At 36.1% G+C, this 19,342-nt stretch overlaps 1 protein-coding gene across 2 annotated transcripts in view; it reads right to left on the bottom strand.

Annotated features, from left to right (window-relative positions):
• LOC149080027 (uncharacterized) overlaps positions 1 to 19,342 on the bottom strand; it is a 193,098-nt gene that overhangs the window by 19,480 nt on the left and 154,276 nt on the right. For both annotated transcript variants that reach the window (XM_089238968.1, XM_089238969.1), the window contains one exon: positions 8,924 to 9,656. In XM_089238968.1, coding sequence (XP_089095094.1) covers positions 8,924 to 9,656 — 733 coding nt within the window. The remainder of the gene's footprint in view (positions 1 to 8,923; positions 9,657 to 19,342) is intronic.

Below are 19,342 nucleotides of genomic sequence, written 5' to 3'. Positions count from 1 at the left end.
CACTAAATATAATCTGATAAAACAAACTTGTATGAAGATGATACGTGATGCAGAAAAATATTTCCTTTTGAACTGAATATGCAATATAAATTATCAAAGGCTATAAAGATTGGAATTTTATAAAAATACTATTATTTCTTTTTCTGAAATAAATCGGTGACAAATGTATTATTCATATACGATTCCGAAAAATGTAATTTTATCTTCTATGAATAATTTCGTATGTGTAAGTATGTATTAAAAGTCAGCAAATAAGTACATGATCTAGCCAAAAGTTCAGAAATGAAAAAATTAACATTAAAAAGAAATATTTAAATTGGAAGCAATATGAACGATAACAAAAGGAATGGCTAGAAATGTTTTATTGTATTAGGAAACGAGTTAGACACGATGTGGAAATAAATTTCTAAAAGAAGAAAAAGTGCTTCATATCTTAGGACAAGAGACATGAGAAACGTTGACATAAGCAATCCATTTCACGTTATGGGCAAGCTGTGTTGGTACCACCAGAACTGGAATCGAGATTTATGCAGCTATACTTCCTGGCACGGCTGCCGAGTTTCTATGCAAAACAAACGGCACACCTGCCGGGGCAAACGTGTCATCTTTTTTATTTTAAGGGTGAAGAGAAACATTGTTTGTGTGTGTGCTACTAATAAAATAAGAAAATGTTATTGTTGACAATAACATAAAAATCGAAATTTTACGTGCGCGGTTACGCATTTGTTTATCTGAGAGTAGATGCATTTATCTCGAAAAATGATAATCTAATTTGTTCGATAAGCGTTGAAATTGAAATAAAGTACAACTGTTATTCGACTGTTACGAGTATCTGGACTTTTGAGTAATTAAAGTTACGAGGGAAAAATAAGCACTAAAAAGCTACAACTAGCCAGCAAATATTGTAATTACGAGCATTAAAAGGTACAAGAAAATATTTATTCGACTGACGAAAGCTCGGGAATTTTGAACAAGTTGATGCCGACAGTTTTTTTGGATTGTACTGTGTACTGCATTTGTCTTGTAAACATAAACACAACTTTTCTTCTGCATACAACTACACTGTACACCACTCTTATTGAATTTATAACATTTTTAATGCTGCGAAGAGGGGGAAAAAATTATATACATTATTTCACATTGGAAAATTTATTACAAAACAAGAATTTGTTTTTTCATGATACGAGTAATTTTCAGGAAAAAATTGAACTCATAACACGAAATACCACTACTTGTATTTTCTATTCCATATAGCTTAAACTATTGTGATTTTTGTTTTAAACTTTTGAATAGCACTTTGAGTGAGTGTTGTGTCATTCTTTTCTGTTTAAAATCTATTCAGGATGTCCTCCTTGGTAATTATCATCTGTCACAAATGATGAGTAAACTATTTTTGGGTCCACATGAGTATGCTCGTTCACGAGGACAATAATAACAGACTGAAACGGTATAGGAAAAGCATTAGAGTATAGCAAAGAAGCACTTAAGTATTGGTGTGTATGGATCGGTAAAAACTGAGCTGACGTACGGGTCAGTGATTGCGACCGAGAAATGAGACCATTCGCAGCAAAAAAGCGTGAGTCAATCCTAATTTACTTCCTGTGTCAACCTTCTTAACTTATTTGTCTAAAAATAAAGTAAATTACACAAGAGCTAAGAATAAATAGATAGGTTGAACCTCGACTAAATAGTGCGGATAACATTATTTTCTATCCGTAGTAAAATTGAATGTAAAAAAGTACATTTTTTAACGCATTACTCTTGATATGCAAAAGCACATGCATCGGGATATAATTAACAAGAGCGCTCAAAACTGTACAATCACATAGATACTGCCATTCATATTGATTTTCTGAAGTTATCGCTTTCGTTCAAGTTCCTTTCTATAACATGTATGTGGCATGAAAAATTTGGGTAAATTCGGACATTTTTGGTCTTTTTTTTTTGTTAGAAATGAAATGAGTCGAAAGAGGGAAAATGCTCCTGTACACTTACCAGCCCGCTCAAAGGCGACATGGTAGTGGCTTAAGTACCTCACGATGCACTCGATCAAAGGCGATCTTCGTTCACGACTTGCCACTTGTGCCTGTGCCTATCTGCTCAGAAATCTGCGGAGGCAGTTTCAGTTAGCGAGTGCAGCCAGTGGTTTTCTACTTGCCTCGAAAGTTCCTCTGCTGCACGTTCTGATCCAGAAGCACTCACTTATTAAGGGCAAAGTGTAGTAGTCCAGGCGTGGGATCGAGCTCCCTCACTTGATAAATCACGAGGCATCCATCGGCAAGAGTATTTTTCTTATTCTTGTTCGCGAGACAAGAGAGAGAGAGAGAGAGAAACCGAACCACATCCCACCGCAACCACCACCTTAACCACTCCATCTACCTACGTAAAAACCCCGTATTCGATCCCATGAAGTCACGAAGAACCATGCGGCTACCGTAAGTTAAGCGTATTTACTCTGGGTCTAATTTAGTAGGCACCCCTTGTTTTCGAACATTTGTACCGCGGAATGAAACTTGTGGATGAGGATGGTGGATGGAAGAAGGGATTCATGATATAAGACCATTGGGAATAGAGAGGGTCAAACTTTGGCAACCTTCTGGAAAAAATTTTGTCTTATCACTGCAACAGATCTAAATTTCATTCCTTTCGGCGGCGTGAGGTGTAACGATCTTCAAGATGTGGACGATGCACGCCGAATCGTGCGCGACACCGAAAGAAAACGCCACGGTAAAAGCATAAAAGTCTAACATGTTGAAAAAAAAATGGATGTAAAAATCTTGAAATATCGAAGTAGATGGAAGAAGCCTTTCAAGCCATGCGAGAGAAGCGTCATCTCCTATGCTTAATGTTGCGAGTAGATAGGGTTACAGACTTCCGTGAATCTTTAAAACTACTGGGAGGGCTTTTTTATGTTTTTTTTATTTTATTTTCACTAACACTTTTCGAGATATTGGTGGGAGAAAATGCACGCATGTGAACTTCATCTTATCTCGGATTGACCTATGTGAGAAAAAAACAACAATGTTTGAACTTCTATAGTGGAGTACACAGTAATATCAGAATATCTATGCGGTCTACTTAAGGGCATATTTCTTTCCATGTTTGAGTCACCTCCCACTGAAAAATATATGTTAGAATTATTAGCATTACTTGTTTTTTTTTTGGGGTCGGAAAAGACGGATTTATTGATCGGCCTTACTCTATAATAGAATCCCGCATTAAGGATATCCATAACGCTTACACCAGAAGTAACTGTCAAGAAAGATTAGTCAGCATTGCAAAACAGAATGCATAAGTCTACATTATATTTCCTTAATTACTGAATTCAACGAACTCGTGGCAGAAAGAAACCAACATATGAAATGTTGAGGTAATGACTTGATTTATTGTGTTTTCACGAATGACCAACATGTTTTGTTTGGCCAAGAGGCCGATGATGTTCGGGTAAAAAACGCCAACAGTTGATGTCACTATTCCGAAACGCATAAAGCAATAGTAATAGTAAAGCTACGGGCAATTTGGAACAGATTCAATAGAATTTTGGGAGGAAACGTTTTTTTAACCTCTCTTTGAAGCGGTCATTTCAAAAGAACTGAGATCGCAATAAAACAAACTCAACCTATAATAATGTCACGGGCGTTAAGAGTTTCTTAATAGTCTATCACATACCATTACACCTCACCGCTTATCCTCTTACTGACCAAAAGTAGAGGTAAAAAAAATAATTTGGAATTGCCTCAATATGATCATCACTTCTGAAATTTAATGTTTCGCACAGGACTTTTCCGTTGCTACTACGAAAAGAATGGATACGGGCATCCGAAAAATAGAAATCTATTTTCTCATAGCTATTCTTTTTTATGGCTTACATTATCCGTAAAAATAATACTTCCGTTATAATAGATATATAACAAACTAATAAAACAGTTGTACGGTCATCGAATGCCAATATTTCCTCAAAATTAGAGAAAACAATTCAATGCACTTTTCGAATCTGGTAGTTCAAGCCCAACATAAAGACAGATGATAATTCAAAGAAATTTTAGTTTATACAACGTAACAGTTTTTATTCATAGAAATTTTCAACAAGACGTATTCGTGTTATAATATTAAACACATCTTTTGTAATGAAGTGGTTTTGTATTGCGTACGAAGCCTTTTGTATGGGGCGAAAAAAAACCAACCACAAATCCTAAATCCCTCTAACACAGGGGTACAACGGAAACGGCGACATGACCGCAGAAAAAATTGCTATCGCAGGAAGTCCCCCATCGAAGGGTTAGCGCACCAACCTCTCGATGAATATAAAAAAACAAGCCTGCCGTTCGGAATCGCAATAAATTGTAGGTCCCGGTCTAATTACCCCTCGTGTGCAGAAAATGACCGTGGTGCGACAAAAATGATCAACGACCTAAATCCCTCAAAATTTTTGAAATATCCAGTTTCTTTCATTTACACGTAAAATAATATTTCGATCAGTAAATAGTACATTTCTCATCCAAATATCAAAATTTCAAGTGATATATATCATTTTTAGCCTTGATTAAACGTGCACGTCTTATTTTTTCATTAAAAATGTTTATATACCATGGACTAAAAATTTCTAATCTTACCGGTTACGGATTTGTATATAAATACTATGTAAGTAATACACCCATTATACAGAAGTAAGAAAACAGAATACAAATTGTTTTTTTAAAGCCAACTTTAATGTTCATTTGATACTAATACATAGAAAAATCATTCACGTGGCTATTCTTATGATAACCACAACAAAGCTCAATTAACAATTTTCGATAAACGCTTAAGTAAGCATAAAATATATATTCTGTTTGCTTACATCTGTGTCTTTTAACCACACACCGGTGACCTTAAACACATACAAAAAACTTACTTACCACAGCCAGGTCCATCTCTAAATACTTCTGAAATACTAATTAAAATACACTGAATGGTATCTCCTCTATTCCAGTGTACCGATATTTAAACAAAATTTATACTCACTGATTTCCCATTTTCCTTTGGATAAATCGATTTATTACTTTTTTATCGTTTTTGAATAGAATATGGAAGATGAATGTTGTGTTGGAGGATATTCCATTAAAAATCAAATTCTTGTGGCTCTTCTTGGCCTACCGGTAGGTTCCCCTTTTCGTTTTTGGTTGGCACCTTTTGAGTTTTCCGTTGTCTACTTTCTGATATTAGCGTCGTTTTGCATAGTGAATGGTTTCTCGTGCCCCTCATGCGTAGTCTATAGTTTGCAGCTGGGAATTTTGAACTTGTTGCTCATGATTGCTCGATTCCTGCGAATGATTTCAAAGCTAGCGATCGATACCCCAATTCAAATTGCATTAGTTTACACACATGTAACAGTTGTCATCGGGTTTTCCTTGATGATGGGTATAATTAGACAACTCCAAAAAAGTTGAAGAGTCCTTCTGTTCTACTGGATAGGTTTTCAACTAATGCTCCGTGAAACCATGGGCTGTCGGAAGAGCTTTTCTGGCGTTCCATAGTAACGATAGCTTTAGAATGCTTCGTTTTTTATGTTGCGATAAAATCTTCATATTCATATCGAAGTTCCATACAACAGTCACGTAACCATCGGGGTTCCACGAAAACGAAAAACTTGAAATCTTCCGATAAATATTACACACAGTCTCTCTCTCGGCAACATTCCAATAAAATTTTTTTTGGAGAATTCAAACGATTTAAATTCAACAGCTCATAATATTCGTGGAGATAAGAAACTGATTCGGTTAGATAATACATAATTACCCATTCCAATCACCTTCGATTCTGTGTCAACAAATAAGTACACTGTCTCAAAAAAAAAAAAAAAGGAAACACGGAACTCGCCAAGATATCGTGAAACTATTTCTATTCATACACACAAGTACACTGTGAACTACAATCTTTTGTTTTTACAAGCGTTTTGTTTTTCTTTTTCAAGATATTTTTCATTCATAATTTCTTTTTTACACAAAGTCATGTTATCACAAAGGACTCTTTAGCAGTACACCTCCCAGTCCATTGACTTCCCCGATCATTAACTGCGGACAGGATAATCAAAAATATATTTATTACACACGTTCTCAGGCTTTATCTTTACGAGAGAAAAACAGAAGCACGAAATGGAGATTATAGCCGCCAGGGTTGCTAACCCCTTCTTGTCCATTTTTTTTTTGTGCTCCCCTTATTATTATTATTAGCGTTATTATTATATTGTTTTTATACACACACACATATATATATATATATATATATATATATATATATATATATATATATATATATATATATATATATATATATATATCAGGCCGTCTTATTCTCCCCTTTTTTTTCAAAGAAAAGTTTTTTTTAAAAAAAAACTTCGGCCGTCTTCTTGCTAAAACCTTAAGGGCAAACCACGAATCAGGATGAACGAGATCTAAACTCCAGGTGGACTTCCAAATAAAATAAAATCAAAACAATTTTTTGCTCCAGACTATATTATTTTTCTTTTTTCAACTTCATCCTAAGGCACCAGTAATGCAAACGATCGATCATTCCAACACTAACATCTCATCCTACCAAACATGTCAATACCTTCTGTGATGATAAGAAAATAATATTTAGAAAAAAAACCGAATGAGAACGTTTTATCAAAAAAAAAAAAAAAAGGTTATACTCAGAGGCACGTAACGGATTATCTAGATTTTGCTTTTATCTTTCTAGGTTGTTGCTAGAAGAGTGAATAAAAGGCATTGTGCTCACTAGGCAACGTACTACTTGATAAATACACGAGCGATTTTGCTCAAAAGGAGTAAAATTTATTAAGCATAAAAAAATTCCTACGTAAGATGGCGTATGTGTCTTTTCTCTCTCACCATAAATACCGTTATAAAATTCTAATAATGCCACCGAATTTGCTTGTGATGGAATAATGAGACTATGGATAACTGCACCTATATATATAACCATTTTCTTTTCCTTGAACATATTTTACCGTGGTGTGTGATGATCAAGAAAATCATATACTCTGAACTTCATAAAAGTTCAGAGACCAACATATGCAAGTTTTCATTCCGCTGAATTACCTTAAAATCAGCAAATCGGGTCATTATTAGATTCAATTAGAAGATAATCATTATTGAAGGATCAAGAATGGGTAGGCCACGCTCTGTGAGGCCACTGAATATGATTAAAAATGTGTGGTAGTTTGTGCATTAGACGGATTCCTGTCCGAAGACCACCTGTGATGGCTCAAAAATTAGATATTTCAAAGATGTTCATGCCTTCCTTGCTCAGGCATGACCTGAAGGTTGAAACCTACCGCAGAAGGACCAAGCCGTTTTCTTATACGGGAAACTAACAGCACTGGGTTATCAAAGCAAAACTCTTGCTTCGGTGTTACGCAAGAAATGACATCCAAAATATTCTATTTAATGAGAAAAAAAAATTTGAACATTTGATGATTTTTCGACTAACGGAATTAATGTATGCACGTATCACATACTAGCGAGGCTACCGAGAAAACCCCTAAGATCACGAGGCGACATTATTACGTTAGAATACATCGCACTTTTTTCGTGAAATGTTCTCTGTATAAAATCATCAAATATATTTTTTTTAATTTTAATTGTGTTACTGTTCCTAACTTCGACAGAGTGATCCATTAAAGAGCGAGGTTCAGTCAATACTGCGTCTTGAAATCAAAGCTCAAAGCGTTCACCACTGAAAAGGGCGAGTGCTACCTTTGAACATAGAACTAAAAGGAATTCGAAACATGCATCTCTTCTATTAAAAAAAATATCCTCAATCCAATAAAAAAACAAAAACAATACAATACAACATAGAGAATCCCGAAATTCTTTGTTCAAGTGTATGATGTAGGCTGGATACTGCGCACATATAGGGATTAGAAAGATTAATCAACATATAACCAAGATGTAGAACCGAATTTGTCTTCTCCACTGCTAGTCATTAAAACAGAAAGGAACTTCACGAAAGAAATACCACAAGATGAAAAGAAGGCGGAGGCAAGTAGGGTTCAAGCAGTCGTATATATGTTGGCCCAATAGAATATAATCTGTTATAAGATGGGTATCATTGACACGGTGTATAGAAGACGAGACCGGATAACGTCCGCGACCCATTTATTAGAGTTCAAGGTCAAACCAACCGGACACGGTCGCCACTCCCTCTGATTGATACGGATGGCGCGATTCCAGGGTGGATAGAGTTGACCTATATAGAGTAAGGCACGTTATTTAAGGAAAGAAGAACCACCTCAGCGGGTGACCAATTAATGCCATGTTCACTCAATAAGACGCAAGCAAACACAAATTACCAGACAAAAAAAATATACACGACTGTAACCAATGTACAGGATGAGCAAAACACCACCCTAATGTGAAATTTCTGGTTGTTGTTGTTGTTCTAGAATTTCGATTCGATGATGAAGCATTTAAAATCTTCGGCATTTAGTTTCGGCAATAACTACACATTTACCCGTTATGCTCATCCTATATTGCTTTAATGAACTAATGTACCCATGCATTTTGGAAATTTGGAACAAAAATCTAGTTTTCTGATCGACAATCGATGGAATAATTGTTTTTTGATTTCCTTTCAACCTGAGAAATATAAAAAGAAAACCTGTCACGAAAGCAAACCTACCTTTCTTGATTTCTATATACATAAATGAAAACCATTCTGATTATCTTATTAGGGCGTGAATTTAATTTCACATCCCCTGCATATTTCAAAATATTGTCTTATAGTCGTACTTATTCAACGCTGGTGATGATTTCTAAGACTAACCTTTACGTGATATCCATAATATGTTGATAAAAGAAAATGGTTGTGGTCTATAAAATGAATTTTTGGAAGCTGAAAGAAAATGATCGGAACTAGGGATACAAAAATTGTTTCTTACCTCAGCGTATTCTTGACAAGAGTCTACGGACGTCACAAACTTGACCACATCTTCGACCGTCCATTGAGAGACATCACTAGCGTCTGACTGTGTTGAACATGATTTTTCAGTGCATACGGACAGACAACGCTGTTTGTCCGCACTGTTCAAGTTTTTAGTAGTCCTTGATGAAGGATGCATGCGTTTGTCCAAAAGTGTCATCCAACCGGGTTTGCCACTACTGGCGGGAGTACTTCGCAAGCTACTTGAACAATCACTGCCAGCTATTTCGGCCTCGTGAAGAACATCACGGATGTCGCGTCCACTCGTTACATTGTCCATTTTGGGCCGTTTGTTGTGTGCAACAGACAGATCTAATGGGTCTAGTCGATTTTCACCATCGGCCGACCTCTTGACGGCACCTTTTAGATAATACTCAAGTTGCGAGGCACTTTGAGCGCTGGCAGTCCGTACCAAATTTAGTAAAGTCTGAGAGGATGAAAAGTCTGACACGCCACAATTTACGCTGCCAGTCACCATCGAGGGACTGTTATTACTGTTCGTACTTCTACTATCAGCGGGCGTAGGTGAATTTTGGCTGTCTAATTTAGAGCGACTGAGTCCACTACCAAGGCATGATCCAGTGTGTGTCCCTTCGAGATCCATATTTCGTACAAGGAACGGAGAAGAGCCTTTATATGCGAATGTGCCATCGAAGCAACGTAGTCCACCATTGCTTTGATTCATGGGAAAGCTATGAGAGAGGTAGAAAAGAAAAGGTAATTCTGTTATAGTATATGTATAAAATTTCTACGTACAAAGTAGTACACACAAGTTTTCAAGAATGAGGAGCAATGAGAATGATACAAAAGTATGTGTACAGTTTTCCATATCTTGACTCAGATGATAAATTAAAGAACGAAGATTTACTTGTTTTACTCGAGTTTTTACACATTGCTCAACTTAGACCGATTGTTAAAATTTTAAATATTCTTTTTAAATAACACATACTTTCAGTTCTTCGAGAGAAGAAAATATTTCTTTAGAACTTCGGTCAACTTAAAAAAAACTACTGTATTATGCGCATTTGTATATAACGATGTTTTTCGGTTTAGAACAGGGATTCTTAACTAATGTGACACGACCCAAACTTTGGTCACAGGTGCTTCTGAGATGGGTCGAACGAATCCACTTACAATTAAATTATAAATCCATTTGTTGCACCACCGGTTTCAATGGCGTATTAACGATTTTGGTGGCATGGCTATAGGACCCAAAACTTTTTGTTGCCCTACCCTCAAGCCATGATCTTATATATGCTGCTGCCAAAGCCTGGAATCGGTCAGTTCGCGAATTGGCCAATTTCGTCGTAAATAGATCCGGGCAATGTCCGAATTCCGGGCTTCGACCAGTCAATTCACAAAGTGGCTAGAGATCTCTGGCAAAAAAAGTCCGTAAAAAAGGCATGATTAGGGGTCATTGCCATTTGACGTATTTTTTAGTGATAATTGTGTCCACGTTAGCTACAGGGTGATCAGCGAATAAGCCCTTATTTCAAAATTAAATATCTCTACAACAAAGATCAATAGAATTATGCGGTAAACGGTACGTTTATAAGCAAAACTGTAAGAATGTTGTACAGAAATTTCGAAAATTTAGTTTTTTTTTTAATTTTTTAAAATTAAAAAAAAAAAAACTGGAGATTTTTGGGTTCCGAAAATCCTCATTTGTGTGAAGAGAAACCACTGCATTCGCCTAATGTTACTGCATGGGCTGCGGTATGCGCCATGTGTGCTGACAAATTGTTCCAAAATTGTAACGTAACGTTCAGTAGTAATCGCTTCTCGCACGAAGAAGGGGCCGATAATGCCTCTGGCGCCTACCGCAGCCCATGCAGTAACTTTAGGCGAATGCAATGGTTTCTCTTCACACATATGAGGATTTTCGGAACCCCAAAATCTCCAGTTTTGTTTTTTTTTTTAAATTTTAAAAAATTAAAAATTCGAAATTTCTGTACAGCATTCTTACAGTTTTGCTAATAAACCCACCGTTTACTGCATAATTCTATTGATCTTTGTTGTAGAGATATTTAATTTTGAAATAAGGGCTTATTCGCTGATCACCCTGTATGTGGCAACCTATCAAACCGTAGTTCTATGCGGTAATAATTTTTTTTTTTAATTTGACAGAAAAACTATGTCTATATTATAATATAAATAGTATTTTCTCTTAAATATCTTTTTTCCTCTTTCGTCACATGGAGGTAATCCAATACAGCTACTGTATGTAGCCATGTATCACACATTAACGATGAAAAAAAAAATAGATTTCTGGCCTATCGGATCGTCTTGCATCAGTACATCGAACATTGGTCAGGGATCTCCAGCCATTTCACGAATTAGTGGCCAAGTCCGAATCATTTCTGCAAATTGGAAATCGGCCAATTCGTGCACTTTGGGATTTGGCAGTAACTTATACAGTACACTTTTGTGGAGGAATCGCATCCGAAATAATATTCATGTAATTATAGGATGTACAGAAATCATAAAAATTATCCAGGCCTATATATAAATATTAACGCATCAAATAAATATCGCTGAAAATTCAGTCATATGATGAGATTTTGAATTAATTAAACAACAGTATAATTCCAGAATTAATAAAAAACATTTCCATAATTAATGAAAAATGATGGGTGGCATTCAAATTTTTCTTTTAATCAGCGGAAGATAACTACAGGATTGTAGAAAAATAATTTTTAAACTAATGAAAAATAATTGAAAGTTAGCGGGCGAAAGAAATAATTCCAGAATTGATGAAAATTGAGAGTTAATGAAAATTCAGAATTAATGAAAGAAATGATTTCAGAATTAGAGAAAGCTTTCAATAATTTGGGGTCTCCCTGTTTGATTCCGTGTTGGTGGCCCACATGTTAAGACGCCATGGACTGGTGTGTGTTTCACTAATTTCAAAAACAAAACATTTTTTTGTCACACAGAAATATTTAACAAGAATTTTTTAATTAAAAATACATCGATGGGTCGTGAAGTTAATCATGTTGTTGATTCTTGGTAGCAGCTAAAAAGTTTAGAACGTACTGTAATTATGGTAGTAATAAATAAACAAATTACTTGACTTTGTATAGTTGAGAAATGACTAAATTAATTATAAAAGTACTGTATTAGAAGCCTATAAAAATATTTGGTATGAAATTAACATGATCAGTGATAGGTGTCGTCCTCTGTATGACCGTGCTTTGAACGACTCGTTATCTGCGCGACCAAGATAAATCTAGTCCTGCTCTTAGCGACCGAATTCTTCTCTCTTCATTCCTTACTCGGACAAATCTTTTCTTGGGATATATCTTCGATAATAGAGAAATCTTGTCGTGAGATTTGTGTGTGCGACTAGAGATTTTCTTTCGTTATTTATACGTATTTGCCCCCCCCCCCCCGTATAAAAAGCAGAATGTTTAAAGGTCACCTCTTGATTTAGTTTTGAATACCAGAACGTAATTGAAGACTCCGCTGCAAGGCAGAGAGCATCTCTAGGCACATTAAAGTGCAACGCGACACACCATTGGAAATTATTGACCTAATTGTATTTTAATGCAACGTTATTCTCAAGATGTCGCGTGACACATCTATCCGGCTAATCCCGTGGCACCCTGAAGTGCAGAGGCACATTTATTTGGAAAACCTTGTGCTACATCCTCATTGGCTATAATTAGCTGGGTGTTCCCGTTTTCATCTCAATGAACTACAGTTAGCCTTTTAAATTCGAATTTCTGAAGTAGAAATAGTTCGACTTACGGAAATCAAATCGGCGAATGGCTATACATTTATAATGTTAGCGAAAAGTTTAAAAAACAAAATACTAGCCATACAGGAACATACACTTTAACACACGAACTGAAAGGTACAATCGCTGGCAATTATCGTCTCATCTCATAAGGTCCTCGATTGTCGAAGTAAGAATAGAAAAGGATTTGGTCGCTCAGAGCACGTTTTTTTTTCTTCGTCGCTCAGAGCACGGCCGCCCAGAGCACATAACCTACAGCATTCGGTAGGCAACCAGTCTGGTCATCTCTTTGCTGAACATCCTGGTAACTCTATATTATTGACTTATCAGGACCTCACCCACTGTAAAAAGCTATCTATCTCCAAGTTTCAAAAAAGGGAAAGATTACTTCGAACTTTATCTTCCTCCATGAAGTATAATTATAGACTGCAACTAAAACAAGAAAACAAGATACGACCTCATGAAAAAAAAAATGAAGCAGCAGCCATCACTATAAAAGGTCGTTAATGCAAACATAAGAATATCGTAAGTTCAGCCAGAGTAAAGACTGATTCAAGCTGAGTGCGCGTCGGGCCATCAACGTAGAACAGTTAATTGCAGTGATACAAAGACGATGGAGGCCGCTCTCAGAAAGAGACGGGTCATCCAGGGTCGGATCTTGGGGCCCTGCCCTGCCGCTCCCAAATCCTTGCAATGCATTCCCAATGAACGGTGGCTTTTTTTTTACTGAAAGCGGTCCCCGTCAGGGACGACGACTCTTGGCTCGAAAAACAGGTATGCTTAATTAAGTTTGAGGAAGACGGGCGTGGTAATTAGCTGTCCCTTTTCTTTCCACTGTTCAGGTACTAGCTCTTAACATTAGATGCTCAGTGTCAGCAAGAACTCACCGGCTGAAAAATGTCAGATCCTACACCAAGCCTGTCTCAAACCTGCTGTGAATTGATTTAATTCCTGTGTAATATACCACGAGCAGTTAATATATGATCATTTAACAAAACAAAAATCTGTGCGTGTGATAAACCATAAAGGAAATGACTTGAAATACATCATCAACATTCAAAAACATTTAGATACGCAGTGATGAGTGAATGTTTTTATAAATATCGTATGATTCTCCAAGTAGAATTTTCTAACAACCTCAAGTCAAAAATTAATTTACGTTTTAATGTCAATGAGTGATTATCAAGACATCATGGTCACTACAAAAGAGGGGCTGTGTGGCAGGGCTTTAACCCGTTGCCAGAGACAAATCTTATTATTTTTGTTTTATATACTATGAATTTACTATAGAGGAAAGGGGGGGGGGGCAAAGATCTCAGGCTAAGGACCCGGCTCTAGGATTTGGGAAGGGGAAATGCAATACATCAAAAATTACCCACAACAGGGCCGTAACTAGGATTTTTACCGTACGGGGCAAACATTATTTTGCCACTCCCCCCCAACCTTAAAATTAGACAGTTTTATAACAGTGTTCTTTGTTCCCACCTAAAATTGTCGCCCACTAAATTTTGTTCCTAGGCCCCCCACCTCTAGTTCCGGCCCTGGTCCGCAATCCATTCTTCAAAAAGAGTATCCCACAATCTATTCACGCTTTTCAAAATAGGATAACAAGAAAACGGTGACAGATATTAAAGAAATTCTTGCGGAATATAAATGTACGAAGTCAGAAATTTCAGATACATCATTCATGTTGCAAGGCAATGTATAGTTATGAGAAACAAAATTAACTTTTTATACGGACACTCTGTGCCCAAAAACCCAATTAGAAAGTTGTCCCGTGTCTCGTGATGCCAACAAAAAAAATTCACGTTTCTAAGTGCAATGTCCGCAGAGATATTTGAAGTCAAAAATCGGAGGAAAGTTGGGAAAGAATAGCAAAAAAACTAACGGACAACGCTTTTTTCCCATCTTTTGAATTCAGACATTGCACTTAGAACCGTGATTTTTTTTTCTTTTTTCTTTTGGCATCAGGAGAAGCAGGGCAACAACTTTATAATTAGATTTCTGGGCACAGGGTGTCCGCATAAGACTTTTAGGGTGAGACGAAACAAGTGCAGGGTGACATAAGTAGGGGTCATCGTTATTGGGAAAATAATTTTTAAGATTAATTTTTCTCCTCCGAATATTTTTAAGGTGTAGTTTTGTAAAAATAGTATTTTTTTTATGAAAAACAAAGAAATAACTGCTCGAGGAGTATTTTCACTCCTTCCTCGATGAAATTTGCAGGTGTAAAATTGAATTTTTTGTGCGTGAATCATCTAGATGCATATTGGTGAACACTGGTCGGGGTATTATTGTATTATATATATAAAGGGAATTTCTGAATAAATTCTAAGGGGTTGCTTAGAATGGTGTTACAAAATACATTTGGGACCTTCACCCCGTATGAACAGAGCCCTAGGCCAGAGACAGGGATCCCAGCAGTGGTGTTAGAGCCGAAGGCGCAGTGGATGCTCAAGCACCTTGGCCTAGGGCTCTGTTCATACGGGGTGAAGGTCCCAAATGTATTGAAAATTTTCACAAATTCTGAAATTATGTTTCTTTAACTCTTTGAATTTTCATTAATTCTGCAACTACATATATTTCTCTGATAATTTTATGATTTTTATTCATCAATTTTCGATTTTTGTTCAAAAATTTTCCATTTTTTATTGATTAATTTTCAAATATTTTACTCCCTGATTCTGACTTCATCAATATTGAATTTTTAGTAAAATCCAGAATTATCAATCAGTTAAAATTATCATTAGCTATGGAGTTATTTCTCAAATCAGATCCCATTCTTTAATTGATTTTTCTGTCTTTTAGTGAAATTTTTTGTTTAGATATTCGCTCGCGCAATAGGATGACCTAGGTTTTTGAAACATTAAAAATTTAATGAAACCTCGCACTTACGCGAGTAAATACGGTATTATTGCGCATTCGATGACCACATTTTTTGCTCTTACAGGATCTAGCCTACACTATTACAAAAATATAACAATATTTACAGTCGAGCCCGGATATAACGATGTTTTTCACGGGAATTGTGAGAAACATTCGTTATATCCGATATTCATTATAACTGATACATGATGAAAACTCAGGTTTAATGAGTGAAATATACTTGAAGCAGGATTTCCCACCTTATGATCCGTGGACTAGAGATGATCCTCAGATAGACTCGAAAATTTAATTACAATTAAAATGAAAATTACGCACGAGTGCTATGTTAACGATATTCACATGGGTTTGAATGAAATATCAGATCAGTGGTTATCAAAGAGTGTGCATTGCGTCTCTTAGGGGTGCCGTCAACCTATGTCAGAGAAAAGCTGTCGATATTGGTGTGTGCCTGTTCAGTTCTTTCAAGTGATTCTTTATTAGACTATTTTGGAGGGCAGCGAATAAACGTTGACCGAAGCAAGGGAGTTGTGGGTGACAAAAACTGATAGAGCCACTGCTGTAAGTGGCACGTTGAACTTTCATAGCCATTATAATGTGTGGTTCTGAGGTTTATGAAAACTGAGAAACGCCAACATAAACGAAACTATGGTTATGCCGATCACTTTTAATGCGAGCGGTTCTGGGAATTAACAGAACCAGAGATAGAGTGCTATATATATATATGTAGCTAGAGATCGTCATCTAGTTATAGATGGCGCTGATAGAACACAAGCATAGCTTTTCTCTGAATAGTATAGTAGTACTTCACAATCGGATTTTGTTTCAAAAAAAAAAAAAATTGATTTTTTAATATTTTTTTTAATTTAAACTTAATCCCATTGAAAAAATTCCATTCTAGCCAAAAACTTCGTTATATCAGATATTCATGAATATGACAATTTGCTATGAGCGGTATTTGTAGCACTATTTAGTATTGCAGGTTTACTAGGACTGATCATTTGATCATTTTTGTCGTACCACGGTCATTTTCTGCACACGAGGGCTAATTTCAGACCGGCACCTACAATTTATTGCTGATTCCGAACGGTAGGCTCGATTTTTATACTCATCGAGAGGTTGGTGCCCTAACCCCTCGATGGGGGACTCCCTGCGGTAGCAATTTTTTGCTGCAGTCAAGTCGCCATTTTTGTTGTAACCCTGCGTCAGGAAAGTTTTCTGACAAGGACGAACCGGGTATTGAACTCGCGACACCTCTAAACATCCTTTGGTACTTTAGGCGAGTATCGTATCGACCTCGCCAACGCGCCCCACGGGGACTGAAAATAAAAAATCGTTATAACCGATACTTCGTATTATCCAATTTCGTTATGAGCAGGTTCGACTGTTTTAATCTGCACATTGAAACAGTTATTGCAGAGGAGCCATTACAACAGAGCCAAATTCTAAAGAAACGAAAACACAGAAAGCATTGTTGCCATTGATCTGAAGAAAATAGAAACGAAACTAAGGTAAAAGAAAGCCCAAAGTATTACTCACTCGTCCAGCACAAGCAGCTGTCTAAATTCTGTTAACTTCATCAGCTTAAAGAAGCTCTATAATAATAACTCCCGTTTTTCTTTATTTGTTTATTTTTCTTTTCTTCTCATAAAAAACCCCGTCAATTGAAGGTGACAATGAATGCTTTGCTACCTACCTTCCATCATAGCCATTTCTTCGGAGATAAATAAATTAGAGGTAAAAGAGTAATGTATAGTTAAAATACCAAAACCAATTTCGTGGGCCATTGAAAAGAAACTAAAAATAGAAGTGCGGGCGTGAGTGGACGCCCCAGGTCTATAATGGGTTCTGATGGTTTGACCTTCGTGTCACTGGCGCTCAAAGCTTTATACTGTTCAGAAAAAGAGAGAGAGAGAATAAAATGTATAATTTTACTTCTTTTCGGAAATGACTGTGTTACTGTACTTTTTTTCCTTGGAACATCAGGTCCATTCTGAGGACGAGATGGTTGGTGCTTCTTGCTCAAAAAAAAAAAACAAAAAAACACGAATGAGTTTAGTACAAGTTGTATTTGTGGCAGAGCAAAGCCTACTGGCGGAATCTGGTAATACAACTGGACTTTCTGTCTGTTAGATTTCGCAATGCTAACCCGTAATTCCATCTTCCTACCATTTTTTCTCCATGGGGTACGTAGTAAAAAAAAAGATTTTTACATCAGCATGGCAATCATCAAAACTAATAGTCAAGCAGTGGCAATGCAACAGAAAAAATACACGAATTTCGAATGATGGCTTTTGCAAGATAAATGACTTTGTCTTTCAAATAATCTGACATGGAATTACATATACATATACACATGACAATATTTAATAAAATGTCATGTACCTCAAGCAACTTATTATTATTATTTCAGAAACGATGAGCTTCAATTAGGGCTGGGAATCGATTAAAATTTTTAATATACGAAATCACAATTTTTAATATATTAATCGAATTTTAATCGAATATTTTTCGTAAATATTCATACTTATAATATTAATTAATGCTATAAAATATATTTTATTTATTTCTCTTATTCACCTATTTGCTATATGTAAACAAATACGGGAATAAATTAAGAAAATGAGGCAGCGCCCGCTTAAAGAAATTTAATATGCTGAACATATTTTGCCAAAACCTGGAATTTCTTCGCTTGGATCTTGTAGTTCTTTTAATTAAAAAAATTGGTTATTTTCCGTTAGTCACCGATTTCGAAACTACTTTTGATCATACTCTGTTGCTTGTTTTCTCCTGGAAATTTCTCCGAAATGGTACTTGTGAGGAGAGAAGCTGATGCTTCCAAGAATACGAAAAACTACTGTTCATCAATTTTTGTTGAATCAACTTGCTTCTTCATGCCAAAAAAAATTTTATCAAAATACGGATTAAAATATTTTTAAATATAGTCCTTTATCCGAAATGTTATACGTATATAGGTACGTAATTCAACACATCTAATCGGTTTCGGTAAAAAATCAAATTGAATTACTAACTTTTTACAAAAATTTTAATCGAACTTTTATCAAGTTTGTCAACTTGAATAAAATTTTCAACTGTGATAACAATTGAACAATTAATAGTCCCGATAAACGATTAATCAGACCAGCTCTAGTTTCTATTGTGATTGAAATTTATTAAATCGTATTGAGAAATTTATATTATAACCCGTTTGTATTCTATATGAAATCAATAAAAGTTTCTGAATAATCAGACCGACATCAACAGACCAGGCTTATCTGTTTTCGCCATCTTCCCCATGAACGCAAAAAAAGTGATTTTTTTTTTGCCCTACTGGAATGCTTTATTTCATAAATTGAAGGGAACGGTTCGATCATTGCAGCATGGTTACCTAAAATTACTATAGCGTTGTTTTTCATTTCGGAGCACTCAAAAGAGCCCGCAGTGAATCGTCACAAAGATTGCCCAACCCTTTCACAGGTTAAAATGGCGTAAGGCTCGGGTCAAGGAAAGCACGACCTTTTTAGATGTAGAGCGACCTCCTCATCGGTTTTAAGCTTCTTAGCACTAGACGCCCCGGATGGAGCTTTTGTGAAAATGTCTGAAGAGAAAAGAAAAATCACAGGCGCACATGCATTTATAAGAAACACGAGAGCACAACAAAAAAAAAAGGAAAAGAAACTTCATTCTGCTGCGGGTCATGTAATTTTGGCCATCGCCCGATCTAAGATGAGCTGATGCCCTTTGCAATTGCAGAAT

The sequence above is a fragment of the Pholcus phalangioides genome, unplaced genomic scaffold (assembly GCF_987345545.1).
Source record: "Pholcus phalangioides strain wild (caught in Gottingen) unplaced genomic scaffold, Ppha-v1.0 ptg000011l_1, whole genome shotgun sequence".
Lineage (NCBI taxonomy): Eukaryota > Metazoa > Arthropoda > Arachnida > Araneae > Pholcidae > Pholcus > Pholcus phalangioides.
Note: the sequence above shows the minus strand (reverse complement) of the source record. Positions and strands in the feature narration are given on the sequence as shown.